Here is a 13,373-nt window from a genome sequence, read left to right as displayed (position 1 = left end):
AGTTCAACAAAGTCTTTCTCAAAGTAGCAACAGTGCCACAGTGGAACATGATCCGAACGGAATAAGAAACATCGATTTTTCGTGAAATTAGGTATTTTCTAAAAGTAATTTGCCTCTGTTTTCTCAACTAAACATTGATTAAAACTTTGGTCTGAAATTGACCAGAATAGCTAAGCATCAAATATTATAATCTCTGAAGCAAAAAAAACGAACAAAACTCTCGAAATTAACCCGAAACACTATATTTTTGCTTCTTATTTATATTATTAAATTAATAATTAAACACAAGTATGCTGTATGTAAAATTTGAGGAGATGTTTGTACTCATTGTGATCTGTCATCGTTGAACATTAACAAAGAAAACAATTATCACTAAAAATTGATCGAGATATTCCGAAGGACTCACTTTGACGCTCTGAAGAGCGTTACTTTGACACTCTGAAGGTGTCTGACCAAAATTTATAATACTATTTTTTCCAAATGTATGTAGTATTAAATTTGATAACTAATACAAATTTTGTTTTCATAATATACTGAAATTGCATTGCAACTAAATGCAATTAATTAATTACAAATTAGTAGTTAATATTTCACTGTGCAAGAAATACATTTGTTGCTGAAGTACCTGAAATAGATAAGACAAACTACAAAAAAATAATGTACTCAAGTAACAAGTTCTATTTTAAACATATTAAATCTTGAATATAATTATTAAAATATTGATTATGTATTTTGATCAAAATTTTGCTATATATACAATAAGGTCTAACAAGTACTGACTAGTGACAAAACCTGCTATATTTAACCAATATTATAGGAAAAATAAATTATAAAATGAAATAAATACAACCACAATGATTTAGAAAATATGCGTATCGAACATGCTACCTGCGTCTTTCACCTTTTTGAGTCTTCCTTTTCTCCTTTTTTTCTTCTCTTTGTTGTTTTTGTTTTTCTCTAGAATAACAATAGTAAGAAATAATATAAAAATCACATGAAAAAATTGTTTGTTATAGTTTAAAACAGCAGTGTCCAACATCCATTCAAATTACCTGTCTTCTTTGTCTTTATCTTCTTTTTCTGGCTTTCAAGTTTTGCCTGCTCTCTTCTCTCTTTATTGGCTTGAAGAACATCAGAAACGTTCGTATTTTTCACCAGATCACATTCTGCATCCGACCCTGATGCTTCTTCATCTTCACCCTGGAGTTAGAACAAAATCCTTTAGTGGCATTGCTTATTAGCTTTGAAGCAGATGGCTAACTACTTCTTGTACTGTGATTAAAGTTAGCATCAAATATTATTTCTTTATATATTGAATATCAACAACACACCTCGTCTGACAACTGACTATATTGTGCTAATACTGCTTCTCTAATACGAAGTTCATCTGCTGTATATTGTCTCTGCACCGTTGTTGCTAAAGTTTGAGATTCTAAAAGACGTGCTAATCGAGTATCGACATCTTCAACTTCTGATGCAAGTTTCTCCTCCTGTTAGGTCTTGTACTAATCCATTTATCAACTATCTCCTTTACCACACTTGGTATGTCACTGATCTGCAAATAATTTTGGATTGCCAGAGGGAAACAAGCATATCTGTTACTAGTTAACATGAAATAGTTTAATGCATAATTCTTCATAGTCATATTTTTGCGTAATAACAAATATATCTTAGAATCAAATAGGTATATTTATCTTTCAAAGGTATACAACTCTTACAATTATTTCTGACAAAATTCCTTCTAGAGCTTCAACTTTTTCTTCATGACTTTCATCGCCTTCGAGAATTCCAGTAATATAAGAGCCAAAAACAGTTTCATCAGTATTTAATTTTTGCAATTTGTCATTTAGCCAGACGCTGAAATTATCACCCGCTGCTGCCATTTTAGTGAATTATTTTAAAAATGTTTCGTGCTAGCGGCAAGAAGGCCGCTTGAGGACTTTATTCATAAGTTACAAATATGGAAATTGTTGTTTTAACATGATATAATCCCGATTTCACACATTCTGAAAAAAGTTCCAAAAATAATCTATTTCGAGTTGCATGAGATTCGACAGATCGAGATCGCATGTGTTACCGCATTTAATCTTCTTGTGGTATGTTATTGCTACTATAAGAGCGGTTTATTTAAAAATATAATTGTTTTTTTTTTATATATAATTACATCAATATACTTTACAGTCAACCAATTAATATTTAATCATATTGTTTTTCATTTATTAATTAACTAATCTAACTGATTGATTTGGGCAAATTTTCGAAAAAGCAATTTCTTGTTATAGGATTAAAATCAATGAAAATAAGCCATTTATAGTTATATTTATAATACATTACGTCATTTTAATAATTCAGCCATTATCATATATTATTTACGAATGTATATAAAAATATATTTATGTTTAAGTAATTTTATGACACCTCGGGAAATTTATTTACCAATATACCCTTTTCTAACCTATAAAATACACGCACTTATAAAAATATTAAATAAATAATTTAGATACAAAATCTTTAAAAAAAAATAATAAATATATACAAAATATTATAAAAATGTCAGATTCAAGTAGTGAAGATGATGAAATTTTACAAGAAAACGATGCTGAAAGTAGTGATAGTGATTCCGAAAACAATTTACAGAATCAAGGTTAGTAGTATCTTAATAATATTAATCATAATTGCAATACTTTTCAATAATCATCTTTCTTCAATATATTAATTAGAAGAATATGAAGATGAATTGATTAAAGCAATCAAAGAAGCACAACAATTCCAAAGAAATCATCCACCCGATATAAACACAGAAGAGTTTAATGCTGATATATGTTTTCATCCCAAAAATGATTTGTTAGGGGTAGCAAATATGTTAGGAGATATACAAATTTATAAATATAGTACAGATGCAAATGAACTTATAGCAACACACGAATGCCATCTAAAATCATGTCGTGATATAGAATTCAGTGATGATGGTAATATTCTATATTCTACTGCAAAGGTAATATAAAATATACTATGTAAATTTGCTTCATAAAGAAAATAGAAGGTGCATTTGTAATAAGTTGATAATACATGCAAAATTGATTGAAATTCAGATTTATCATAAAGATTGTTACATGTTTGACTACTAAAGTAGTATATCAAATTCGTTTGATAATTTTATTAAATGACAATAATTATTTATTTCTAATATATTTGTACAATAGGATAAATCAATAGTTTTGACTGATGTTGAGAGTGGTAAATTTATACGAAATTATGAAGAAGCACATGAGGTGCCTGCTTATTGCCTCACAATTATTGATGAAAATATATTTGCTACAGGTATTACATATATTCTTTATTATTTTTTATTTATCATGTTTATCGTATAAAGATCCATTATTCACATAGGAGATGATGATGGATGTGTTAAAATTTGGGATTTAAGAGTCAAAGAGCAAGACCCATTGTTTTCTTTAAAAAAGTGCGAGGATTATATTTCTGACATGATAACTAATGACCACAAAAAATATTTAGTCTGCTCAAGTGGTGATGGGTCACTGACAACAATAAATATAAACATGAGGTACAAAACTAATGATCAAATTACTGTATATAAAAATAAATATATTATATTTACATTATTTGAATGATTCTTACTTAGAAAAATTCATGTGCAATCAGAAGAATATGAGGAGGAACTTACTTGCTTAGGACTTTATAATTATGAAACCAAAATTGTGGCAGGTAGCAGTAAAGGACGCTTGTATAGTTTTAATTGGAATGAATTTGGATTGCATTGTGATTCTTTACCTGGACCTAAGAGATTAATATCTTGTTTAATACCGGTAACAGAAAATATTGTAGTTTCTTCTGGGGAAGATGGTATACTTCGTGCAACGCATTTGAGCCCTCAGAGACATTTAGGAGTGGTAGGGCAACATAATTTATTTGTTGAATCAATGGATATATCGAATGATGGAACCATAATTGCTTCGTCATCTCATAATAATGATATTAAATTTTGGAATATACAATACTTTGAAGATTATGAAAAGGCAAACACTAAAGAAAAACACAATAAAAAGAAAGAAATGAAGAAAAATTTACCCTCTAGCAAAATGAAAGATGCTTCAGATTTCTTTGCTGGATTTGCTGCATGATCGTTATTATTTATTGATTGTTGGGTTTGGCGAATTAAATATTTTTGAAGATAAACCATTGCTGTATAACTATAATGTTTACTTCTCAATATATATATATTACATTTCAATTTATAAAATAAACCTGTTATTTATCACAATTTTTTTTATACTTCAGAAACTAGGACACTATTTTGAATAATTAAATATTTTTAACTTAAAACAAATTTTAATTTAATCATAGCGTACTAAGTAATTCAAATCAATGATCATGATATAGTTTTTAATGGGTGGAGGTAGCGGCAATTCATCAACGACTTTATTAAAAATTTTAATAAATCTGGAAGAAAACATACATATGTTAAGTTAAAATTCTATCCCTAAAGATAATTGGGCTTAATAATAGTTGTGTTTCCAAAAACCTTCATAAATCTTCATATTATACTTACGTCAACTGCTTATAAACAGGCCAGCTAGAAATTTCCTTTGATATTTTAGATTCTTGTGTTTTTTGTTCTTTTTTCTGTTGGTAAGTAAGAAAAACGTTTTGACCGTCATCAGGATCTAATAGCAAATGTCGCGCTAAATTTTGATTTGAAAATGCATAGATTGATTCCATTGAATCTGTTGTGTCTGTATTTGGGGGGCTGTCCAATGTTGAAGAAGTGAATGATGTAGAGGACGAAGATGAAGATGAAGATGATGAGGGTAATTTCTCATCATCTATGTCATCTAGAAACTCTAATTCGTCCTAAAATGAAAAATTATAATTTGATAATTCAGATCAGTTCACAAATAATTTTAAAGTAATGCATACCTCATCACTACTACTTTGAGAAGTCCCAAAACGTTTTGATTCACTCTCATTATCAAAATCTGAAGACCGTTTTGGAGCCTTTTCTGAAGAGAAAATTGGTAAATAATATGGAATTAATAAGAATAATATTATAAGCTCACCTTCATGTGAACAAGATGCATTATTTATGGTTGAACTATCTTTGATTAAATTTTTGCTTATAGTTTTACATTTGGTGATTGATTGTTCAGCTTCAACATTTTCATTATCATTCCAGTCTGTAATATCTTGTTGCAAATCTATTAATTGCCAATTATTAGTTGTATCATCAGTCTTATTATCTTCATTTTGAGGCTGTATATCGTCATTATTTTGATTATTCCCAGTCCCATTCTGTCCCTGTCTTTCTAATACCAAATCTTGATGCCTTCTAATAAATTCATGTCTAATGGATTCTTGATGCCTTCTAATAAATTCATCTCTAATGGTTACATTTTCTAGTAACCATCGGAATCGATCTCGAAACCTAGCAATGTCCATTTCTAGTTCTTCAAGTGACTCAACTGGATTTTCATCATCTGACTATTTTTAATAATGCATTTTATATTCTTATATATTTGTTATAAATAAATGAAAAATACTTACTTCCATGTGTTGGGCTTGATTATCTTGAATAATGTACTTTGTACATGTAGAACAATTATTCATGTGCTCACTTTTAATAGTTTCTGCAGAAATTTGCAAAAATAAGTAATAATAGTAACAAATATTTATAAATACATTGCATAGATGTTTATAAAATTATTGACTGAACTGACCTATATCTTTTTCAGACATATTGAGTTGAACATTATTTTTTCTTAGCTGTGTTCCATTTTCACCATCTGTACTATTGCTTTCTATAATAATAATAGTAATTATCGTCAAGACTTAATTACCTTATTAAAATTTGTATAGTTATGAAACCAACCATGCAAATTTATTATCAAAACTAAATCAACAAAGCAAAGAACTACTTTTAAATGATATTGCACATATTTATTTAAGGAACAGAAAATTTAAAATACTCACGAATTCTTCTTTCATATACAAGATCAGCTCGAATACATGGCACTTTGGAAAGAAAAATACTTTTTACCTCTTTGTCTTTTAACTTTTCACTTGTATCATTGATATTCTGAAAATCTTTATCAACTGAAATTCTGGCTAGTGTTTCTTTTTCTATCAAGTCTCGAATGCTCTTTCTGCACGATTCTCTTAAAGTCAATGGACAACCAAAAGCTACAATATAATATTATTCAAAATTGATGCAAAGCATTTTGTTGAATCACATACTTACGTGCAATATTTCTAACTCCCGCTGGATCTTTTGGACTTTTTGAAACTAAAGATGCAAAAGATACTCCAGTCACTAGTGACGAATGGAACAGTTTAGAAGTCAATCGTTGTATCAAGCAAAGACAATTTGATATAGGTAATATTAAACAGCCTTCAACCTGACATTATTTTTTAAGTAAAATATATTCAATTTAATTTAAGATTAATATTACAATATTTTTTTATTTTACCTTAAGAAACTGTTTAAAATAGTTAGACATAACTTCTGTACATTTAGCTCCTACATAGATTCTGTCATATAACATGTTGGGAAGTATCGCAAATGCATCACCTACAAAACAATAATAATTGCAACTTAAAATATCATTGCCTATTAGAAAATGAATGATTTGCATTTGCTACTAATAATAATATTTAATTATTTATGCTATATTTCTGATGTTTCTTAATGATTTAAAAATATATTATTTAAAAATAATCACCATGTGTAAGTGTAGGTCTACAAAAACTAGTATTTTTTATCTGCGGCAAAGTATTTGCCATGAAACTATCAATACACACTTCGGCATGGGCTATCACATCTTTATTTATTTCTATGCCATGATTTATACCGTATTCCCCGACCAGCAATCCAACTATGGTGTTTAGGTAACCAGTACCTGATCCAATATTTAAAAAAGACATGCCTGGCTTTATTTGTAAAGTTTCTAGCGCAAAACTGTAATATATACAAATGGTGATAATCTAAATAGAATATGAGCAATAATTATATTTAAATTCATGAGTATTAGGATTAGTATAAGATATACATGTTAAGATAACAGAAGTGTTATGAATGGCATAGACAAAAATTATATAAATCATTTGACTTAGAAATTTGCAGTATTTTAAATACAATCAAACAAACTTCCATTCCAAGCGTTAGAAAACATTTTAACCAAAATTATAATTAATTTTGAACATAGACTCTATAGTGAAATTTATAAAGGGTATAAAGCTTTAATAAAACTTTAGATATATATGTTATTAATTTTAAAATAGTTTTAGTTACCAATATATTGAAGGAGCTGAAAGATGTAAGTCGTTATACTTCCAAGCACAGTCTGCATAAGCAAATTCTCTTTTTGAAGGTGATACATAATCTCCTCTATCGACAATTCTAAATCCATCAGCAATTTCATTTGATTGTAAATATTTAGAGGCTATCAAGTTCTCCACTAATTCACGATTGTTTGTAGCAGTACTCACATTGTTACCCATTTTTTAATTTGTCAATTTTTTTTTAACAACATGGATATGGATGGCTACTTATAACTGAACTAAAACTTCATAAATACCTTGAATTACAGCAAAGTATTTGACAATAAATGTACTCAAATGGTTGTTATTATTAATTCACCATAATCAAAATATGCATTTCCTTTTGTTATCATAGTACATTCTTACTTAAGGTAAACAAATATTTTTTCGCAATAAGACATTTATATCAGTTAGTTGCTCGCTGACAAAAAAATTTAACGCTTTTATAATTGTAGTTGCAAAATAGATGAATATTGTAATAAAATTTGTGACAAAGTAAAATCAAACTGCAATAATATTTTAATAATCAATTTTCTCATAGATGGCAACCCCGGTTTGTTCCTGTGCTCTGAACATGCTCTGAACGCTCTGAACATACATAATGGTGTTTTTGACAGTTCTCGATACTGGATCATATGTTTTTAATATGTAAAATACGAATAATTGAATAATTAGTATTTAACACAACAATTAGAAATATTTAATATAAATTCATTTTGTTAATTAATTGGACAAAATGAATTCAAGTGTGATAATTGCGAAAAAGAGCCTTTCTCAAGTTTATTGTAAGTACCTAACCTATATCTTTCATTTAAGAAATTTTGAACTACAGTAGAACCTCGATTAACCGGACTAATTGTTGTTCGGATAATTGAAAATCCGGATCATCGGATGTATGAACAATAATGTTGTGTATCTATTAAAAATAAGAAATACATACCTAGATATCAGCGAAAATTAATGTTTATTAAAAATTGAAGCTTCTTTATGTATGTACATATATATTCATGCAAAAATTCGACTTGTAGGTATGAATATACATTTAAGTTGATCGCCGTTGGGAGTCCAGATAATCGCGAATCCGTATAACTGAGGTCCGGATAAACGAGGTTCTATTGTATATTACAAGTATTACAAATATTTGAGTTATTATCCCCTTTTTTACAGTTTTAATCACACGCTCCAAACATAAAATTCTCAAAGTTGGTTTAAATCAAGAATGGAGAAAACAAAGAGACTTGCCGGAAAACCCAAATCGTGGTGGACCCTTAGCAAATCTTCCAGATTATACATTTTTGGATGGAAGACCCACACCTTTAGGAGTAAACAAATTATCATATTTTGTCTAAAATTTATTAAATACTTTAAAGCCTCCAAAGACTTTAGAAACATTATTACCTTTAACATTATATATTAACATAATAACATTTTACAAATAAGTCTATAATAATCAACAGTAACATAATAATTACTAAAGAGTATTATCATCATATATACAGTGTAATCTCAATAATACAGCACTATTAAACATGGGTGGGTGCATGATTATTAAAATGTTTGAATTACTGGATTATAGCAAAAAAGTCATAGTGATATTATGAATAAAATAATGCATTTCATTGTGCAACGGCCTATAAAACAGATCAGTCTCGTCTGAGTTATAGATTTGGTCAGGAAGAAAAGCAAGTTCTTCTAATTTGTTTTTAAAATGCTTGATAAATGGATATACTGCAAATTCCTTGTTTAAATTTATCCAGACATCAATCTCTCACATGTAAATCATATTTGTTTTAATTTTTTTATATAATTTAAAAAATAGTGAGGCGTTGGGTGCCGGATTATTGGATGCCATGATTGAATATGTGATCTATCAAAGTGCCAGATTAGTGAGATTATACTGTATATATATATATATATATATATATATATATATATATATATATTGTTAGTATTATTGTGATTATTATTATTACCTCTGGCTTCTAAGACACAATTTGCGGTATGAGGGCACCAAATATATTTACCCCCATTCACTTTTGAAATAAGACTTTAAATTCAATTCCTTGTATTTTTTGCATGCACAATATATATATATATATATATATATATATATATATATATATTTGTGTGTGTGTGTGTGTGTACATATGTATATACATTAGTCATATTTTTATTACAGATGAATCGGTTGAGGAAGATAACTAAGCAGCGTGAAATTGCTAAACAAATAGTTACTCTTTCTTCAGAAATAGATTTTGCATTAGAGAGAAGTGCAAAATTGAAACAACAAGAAGAAACTAAACGCCAAGAAATAATCAACAGCAAATTGAAACCTAAAGGCAACACCTTACTACAATAGTCATAATTATCATTATAATATTAGTTAGAGAATATATAAATGTAAAATGTTACTCTTAGTTTCATTTTAATAATATTTATATAATATTTTTTTCAGTAATATGGGGAAAGATATTACATATTTTTTTGGATTTTCTCTTCCAGCTTTTATCTGTCTCTAATTAATATTTTTATAAAAGCTTTTATATTTTTTGTATCCTAAGATACAATATGAAAAAATTTTTTTTGTAATTCAAACAACTGCTTCTGTAAAAACAAAGAATACAACTGACCAAGAAATTTTTTTTATATATATTTTTCGTTTGATATAAGGGTCCTAAAATGAAAGGCCCACAAAATATAAGTTTATCAACATATTTGACATTAAGGTTCATTTAAAAAATTCGTATCAGTTACGAAATTTATTTTGCTCTTATATAACATGCCTTAAATACTGCATAACAGCTATGTACAAGTGTAAATGTTTAATATTTTCAACAAAGTTTTCAGAGAGTTTTATGTAAAAAAAGTAATTACACAAGATTGAAATTCTTGAATAATTGAAATCATGCAATAATTATGAAAAATGTTACGTTTCCAACGACGTTTCAAAGTGAAATTCTCTGTTTCTCGGCTAAAAGTTATCTAGATTTGAAACTATTTTTATTCAACGCGTACTCAGATAAGAGCGCAACGTCCGATTTTGTTTCGGTGAAAAAGTTTAGGCCTTCAAATCAAAATCTGTCAGGTCATCACAATAAAAATATACTAGAAATGTATTACATAAAGATCAACACCATATAGAGCCAGCGCAGTGTCAAGGGCCACAAAATGCCTCTCAAGAAAACTAATACGAAACGTGAACCGGCCAAGACAAACAATAGATTTGGGAAAACGAAAAAAGGGATTAGAAACAAAAGACGTTTGAATAGAACTAATTCTCCTGGTAATGCCAATAGAAAATCAGCAGGCCCATCGGAAATAGCTGCGGGACAAAATAAAAAAGGTGAATCGACACGGAAAGCTTCCAAACGCGCGGGTTTATTTTGCGACTTTCATACAAGTATGTTGAAATGGATTTTACATAATATTTTGAATTTGCTCGTTTCAAGTGGGAGTAGTTATTAAATTTATAAATTTATTTTGGTCATACAAATATTAGAAATGTTTTTGCAAATTCTGCCAGCGCGAATGTCGATCAAACTTTTCATAAAATTTTCACCTAATGTTAAAGCCGACAAATTATTTTCTTATTCATACTTTTTTAATTAAATTGAATAATTATTATTTTAATAATTCAATTTTTTTCAGATGATAATCATGTAAATCCACCAAATTCTAAAATATCAGAAAATTCAGATGATGCTTTTTGTGAAAAATTTACCATTTTGAGAATTTCTTCTACATGTGATAATTCTATCGGAAAAGAATCTAAAATTTGCAAAGAGAACTCATTGCTAGACGAACTTTGCCACGCAACGGGCAGTTCTGATGAAAGTATGATAAAATTGTTATTGTTCCATAGTTAAATAATTAATTATTATTTAGTATCACAAGAAAATTAAATGTACTACACATTTTTTTACTTTGAAGGTATAGCAAGTTCTTCGAGTGAAGGACTAAGTTCAATATCTGAAGCAAAGACATGCTCTTTCATCGTTATCGGAAGTAACCCTGGAGAGCCAAAAAAAATATTTAAAGATGAAAAATCTGATGATAATGTAATAACTTTACATATACGTTATTTAATATATTATAACAACTGACTAAAATTTTTAAAAATAATAAAAGTATTAAAATTAATCGGGATTGGTGACTTATAATTATGAGTAAAAAAATGGTTTCCTGTTCACGTTTTCGTAAAAAAAATTAAACCGTGTTTGAATCGATTTTAAAAGATAGCGCCTGTAATGATCGGTCAAGTTGTTATTGGATTGAGTATTTTACATCAAATTTTCTAAAAGGTATGATGAAAACCATTTTTTGCAGATTATCATCTCACGCGCTCTCTTTATATACGTATATACTTTTAAATTTTACTTGATAATCATAATATAAACATCTTCCATATCATCGTAGAGTGAAATAAATATTGGAAAAAGCATCCCTTGTGAAGGCCAAGATTTATCACCTTTTAACAGCATTTTGAAGAAAAAATCTTCTGAGCTAATTGAAAGAGATGGTGGTGATATTGGAATTAGGAGTTTCTTTGACGAACAGGTTGGCAAACCTTAAACCCTTCTTTAAATTGAGTACCAATTTATTATTATTTTTTAATTATTCAGTACCATATTGCTACCAAGCTTATCCGAGTAAGAAAAAGCAGACGAAGAAGGTCAATTTCAGACCTCAAGTTGATATAATTCAATACGCGGGAGGAGAAGGATGTCGTGTTATTTCACGAGTTACCGAACCATTGAAAAATGAGCGCGTTCAACAGGTAAATATACATTTTAGTAATCGATATATTTTTGAATTCTTGTTTTTAATGCAACCTTTATGCAACCAAGACTGGTCTTTTGTCTAGGTATGTCGGACTCAATACTGCTTGGTATAATACCGACTAAAACCTTCGCTTTACCCTTGCTCCCGGTCCCCACGGAAACCGCCGTTAGGCGTTACTTCGTGGGGGGAGGAGGATCAAGAATGTTATCATTCTTGCACTGAAATTATACTTATCTTTTAAATGAGCGAATTCCGATTATTTATATATGTACATATGTATTTATGTATATATGTATAAATGTATATATGATACGATATAAGCTGTCCTTAATTGAACTATTATTCCAGGCACGAAATACAGAATTAAGAAAAGGATACTTGATGCTCAAGTTTCAAAGAGTAGAAACATGGCATAAAAATATAAATTTATCAAGTAATCGACAAACAAATTTTATATATAATACTTTTTATATAAGGCTCAATTTTACTATTTTTTGAAACGGATATTTTGGGATATGCATAATATGCATAATTTTATATGCGCTTTTATGTTTATTTGGATTAAATAAACCATTGAAATAGTAAAAATGTGATTATAAAATAATGATAACGACTTAATAAAAATTTTGAAATTAAGTTTTAAAATTAATATTTTATACTTTTCGTAGGGTAAGTTACAGTAATCGCAAAAAATGGATGTATGTGTGTATGTACCAATACACATTTTTGTCGACGATTTTGCAAACATGGATCAACCGATTTATATAATCCTAAAAATATTCGATTCGTATTGATGGCAGGCGTTTTGATTAATTTCTAGCAAAGGCAGGTGCATCGCAAATACACGGGAAAAATGCAAAAAAAATAAAAAATGACAATTCAGTTTTTGAGAAAGTACTGTCAATTCGAATTCGAATTATTCAGAACTGATTTAATTTTGAAAGACAGGTCCAGCTTTTTTATAGATCGAATAAAAAAATAAAAAAAATCATTTGGCGTTCAAAAATAATTTTTAGACTATGCACATCAAATTATCAGATATTTTATAGAAATTTTTAGAGAAAAATATTTCAAAATTCTAATATTTTCAAAGTTCAAATAAATTGTTTTAAATGTTTCTAAAGATTCTAATTTTTGGCACACGAGGTTCCAGCAATTTGCTTTAAGGCACGATGCCATGCACTACAAGATTAGTTTTGAATTTATATTTTACGTTAACATCCGAAGTAGAGTTACATATAACATAACTACAATGC

General features: G+C 28.5%; 4 protein-coding genes across 4 annotated transcripts; 2 read left to right on the top strand and 2 right to left on the bottom strand.

Moving 5' to 3' along the window:
- Positions 1-768: 768 nt before the first annotated feature.
- LOC113380946 (coiled-coil domain-containing protein 43-like) lies at positions 769-2,040 on the bottom strand. Its single transcript, XM_026619966.1, is given in 6 exon segments — positions 769-957; positions 1,053-1,071; positions 1,074-1,200; positions 1,332-1,493; positions 1,496-1,555; positions 1,719-2,040. Coding segments are annotated over 6 exon segments (606 nt in total). The 5' UTR covers positions 1,884-2,040; the 3' UTR covers positions 769-884.
- A 475-nt stretch (positions 2,041-2,515) lies between these two features.
- Positions 2,516-4,142, top strand: LOC113380944 (WD repeat-containing protein 55 homolog). The gene is made up of 5 exons (XM_026619964.1): positions 2,516-2,644; positions 2,721-2,995; positions 3,204-3,321; positions 3,391-3,565; positions 3,644-4,142. Exons 1-5 carry the CDS (start codon positions 2,551-2,553, stop codon positions 4,140-4,142), a joined length of 1,161 nt encoding a protein of 386 aa, XP_026475749.1. The 5' UTR covers positions 2,516-2,550.
- Positions 4,143-4,183: 41 nt separating this feature from the next.
- LOC113380945 lies at positions 4,184-7,566 on the bottom strand. The gene is made up of 11 exons (XM_026619965.1): positions 7,307-7,566; positions 6,738-6,973; positions 6,486-6,586; positions 6,257-6,413; positions 5,989-6,198; positions 5,736-5,816; positions 5,563-5,645; positions 5,079-5,499; positions 4,939-5,021; positions 4,571-4,872; positions 4,184-4,461 (listed from the first exon to the last, which is right to left on the bottom strand). Exons 1-11 carry the CDS (start codon positions 7,513-7,515, stop codon positions 4,356-4,358), a joined length of 1,989 nt encoding a protein of 662 aa, XP_026475750.1. The 5' UTR covers positions 7,516-7,566; the 3' UTR covers positions 4,184-4,355.
- A 381-nt stretch (positions 7,567-7,947) lies between these two features.
- LOC113380948 (39S ribosomal protein L52, mitochondrial-like) lies at positions 7,948-9,694 on the top strand. The gene is made up of 3 exons (XM_026619967.1): positions 7,948-8,120; positions 8,503-8,657; positions 9,515-9,694. Exons 1-3 carry the CDS (start codon positions 8,072-8,074, stop codon positions 9,692-9,694), a joined length of 384 nt encoding a protein of 127 aa, XP_026475752.1. The 5' UTR covers positions 7,948-8,071.
- Positions 9,695-13,373: the final 3,679 nt, after the last annotated feature.

This window comes from Ctenocephalides felis, unplaced genomic scaffold (assembly GCF_003426905.1).
Source record: "Ctenocephalides felis isolate EL2017-DRISC unplaced genomic scaffold, ASM342690v1 CF-g0.4_SCAFFOLD_02481, whole genome shotgun sequence".
In the NCBI taxonomy this organism is placed as follows: domain Eukaryota; kingdom Metazoa; phylum Arthropoda; class Insecta; order Siphonaptera; family Pulicidae; genus Ctenocephalides; species Ctenocephalides felis.
The sequence above is the reverse complement of the archived record's forward strand: the minus strand, read 5'-3'. Positions and strand labels throughout refer to the sequence as shown.